The sequence below is a fragment of the Branchiostoma belcheri genome, unplaced genomic scaffold (genome assembly GCF_001625305.1).
Source record: "Branchiostoma belcheri isolate BF01 breed outbred unplaced genomic scaffold, Haploidv18h27 scaffold809, whole genome shotgun sequence".
In the NCBI taxonomy this organism is placed as follows: Eukaryota; Metazoa; Chordata; class Leptocardii; order Amphioxiformes; family Branchiostomatidae; genus Branchiostoma; species Branchiostoma belcheri.
In genome coordinates, this window is record NW_017804475.1 from 10,056 (window position 1) to 11,526 (window position 1,471).

Genomic DNA, 1,471 nt, shown 5'->3' on the forward strand with positions numbered 1-1,471 from the left:
AAGCCTTTGTTACATTCCTCACATCGGTAAGGTTTCTCACCGGTGTGAATCCGCATGTGTTTCTTCAGATTACTCAGCAGACTGAAGTCTTTGTTACATTCCTCACATCGGTAAGGTTTCTCACCCGTGTGAGTCCGCAGGTGTCTATTCAGATGACACAGGAAGCGATACTCCTTGCCGCACTCGTCACACTTGTGGGTACGCGGAGAATCCTGCTTTCCATGCCCACTCTCTCCCTCCTCTTGTTTCAGGTGAGATTCAGCTCTGGTCGCCATGTTGGTCAAACTGCTGATCCTAAAGGAATAACGTACAATTCAATATGTAGAATGAATGGAATTGTCAGTGTTCACGCGTATACTGCATGCACACTGACAAATGCGTAAATGTTATGGTTCATAAACAACAGTTGTGAATGATTTGAATGATGGCAGATTTTTTGAAGGAAAAAATAGGAGCAGGGCTAGCACAGGGAACATTGTAACAAGTAAATCAACATGTGGACGACGCAAATGACAATTCTCTGCCATCGGATTTACAAAAAGTTACTGGGTCTGGTTCTATGCAGACACATACACGCCTTCAAATACAGAGATTGGCATGCTAAGAATCAAGCATTACACGGCCGTAGTCTAAGATAAATAAATATAGGAAAATGAAATCACTTACCAAATGATGCACAGACGCTCCAAAGTACTGCACGCTGTTTTCACGGCGACACAGATCCTCACGGCTGCAGAGTCAGTACTGACAGAAACAGAGCAGTCAGGGACGCGTTTATAGAGGGACTGAGTGGATGTATAAAACCGGTCCGATGGGTTTTACCTGATTAGGAAACTAAGGAAATTATTCCTTACATGTGTCGATTTGCATAGGGGAATCAGACAACATCATTACATAAAGATACAATCACTTGGACAATAACGATAAAGACAACAACATGCATGTTAGGTGTTTTATCTTATTGTTCAAACTGAGATCAAAGAGACGATTGTCTGCATACAATGGGGGGATGTTCAATCAATCAATCAATCAATCAAATGGTTTATTTGTAAAAACAAAACCTTGTAGCCATCAGCTAAATTGTGTCTTGCTGTACAATTTTGATTTTTGACATGTCTGGCATAACACACTAAAATTACTAGTTACTCAATAAAATCCATATCATTATACATTGACATACTTAAAAACAACAGATACAATTTTAACATTAAAACTAACAATTACAAACATATATTAAGTACTTACACAAAAATATACAAAATAACTGAGACTAGAGGACAGACTAACCACCCTAGAAATATGATACACATTATTTGGAGGAATTGTTCAATATGCGAACCAGGTATGGTACTGGAGAGTTCTTATATCTGTTGGTTCTGTACTTAGTAGCTTTTAGCTTTTCAGAGTTCCTTGTGTGTCTTCCTGAGAGTTCACCCACCTTAGGAGGTAGGAGATCAGGGTTCAGTTTTGT

General features: G+C 39.4%; 1 protein-coding gene across 1 annotated transcript in view; it reads right to left on the reverse strand.

Moving 5' to 3' along the window:
• LOC109486533 (zinc finger protein 239-like) overlaps window positions 1–275 on the reverse strand; it is a 1,664-nt gene extending 1,389 nt beyond the window's left edge. Inside the window, exon 1 of the mRNA XM_019790371.1 lies at window positions 5–275. Within this exon, the coding sequence (XP_019645930.1) occupies window positions 5–275 (271 nt within the window). The remainder of the gene's footprint in view (window positions 1–4) is intronic.
• Between the last annotated feature and the right edge of the window lie 1,196 nt (window positions 276–1,471).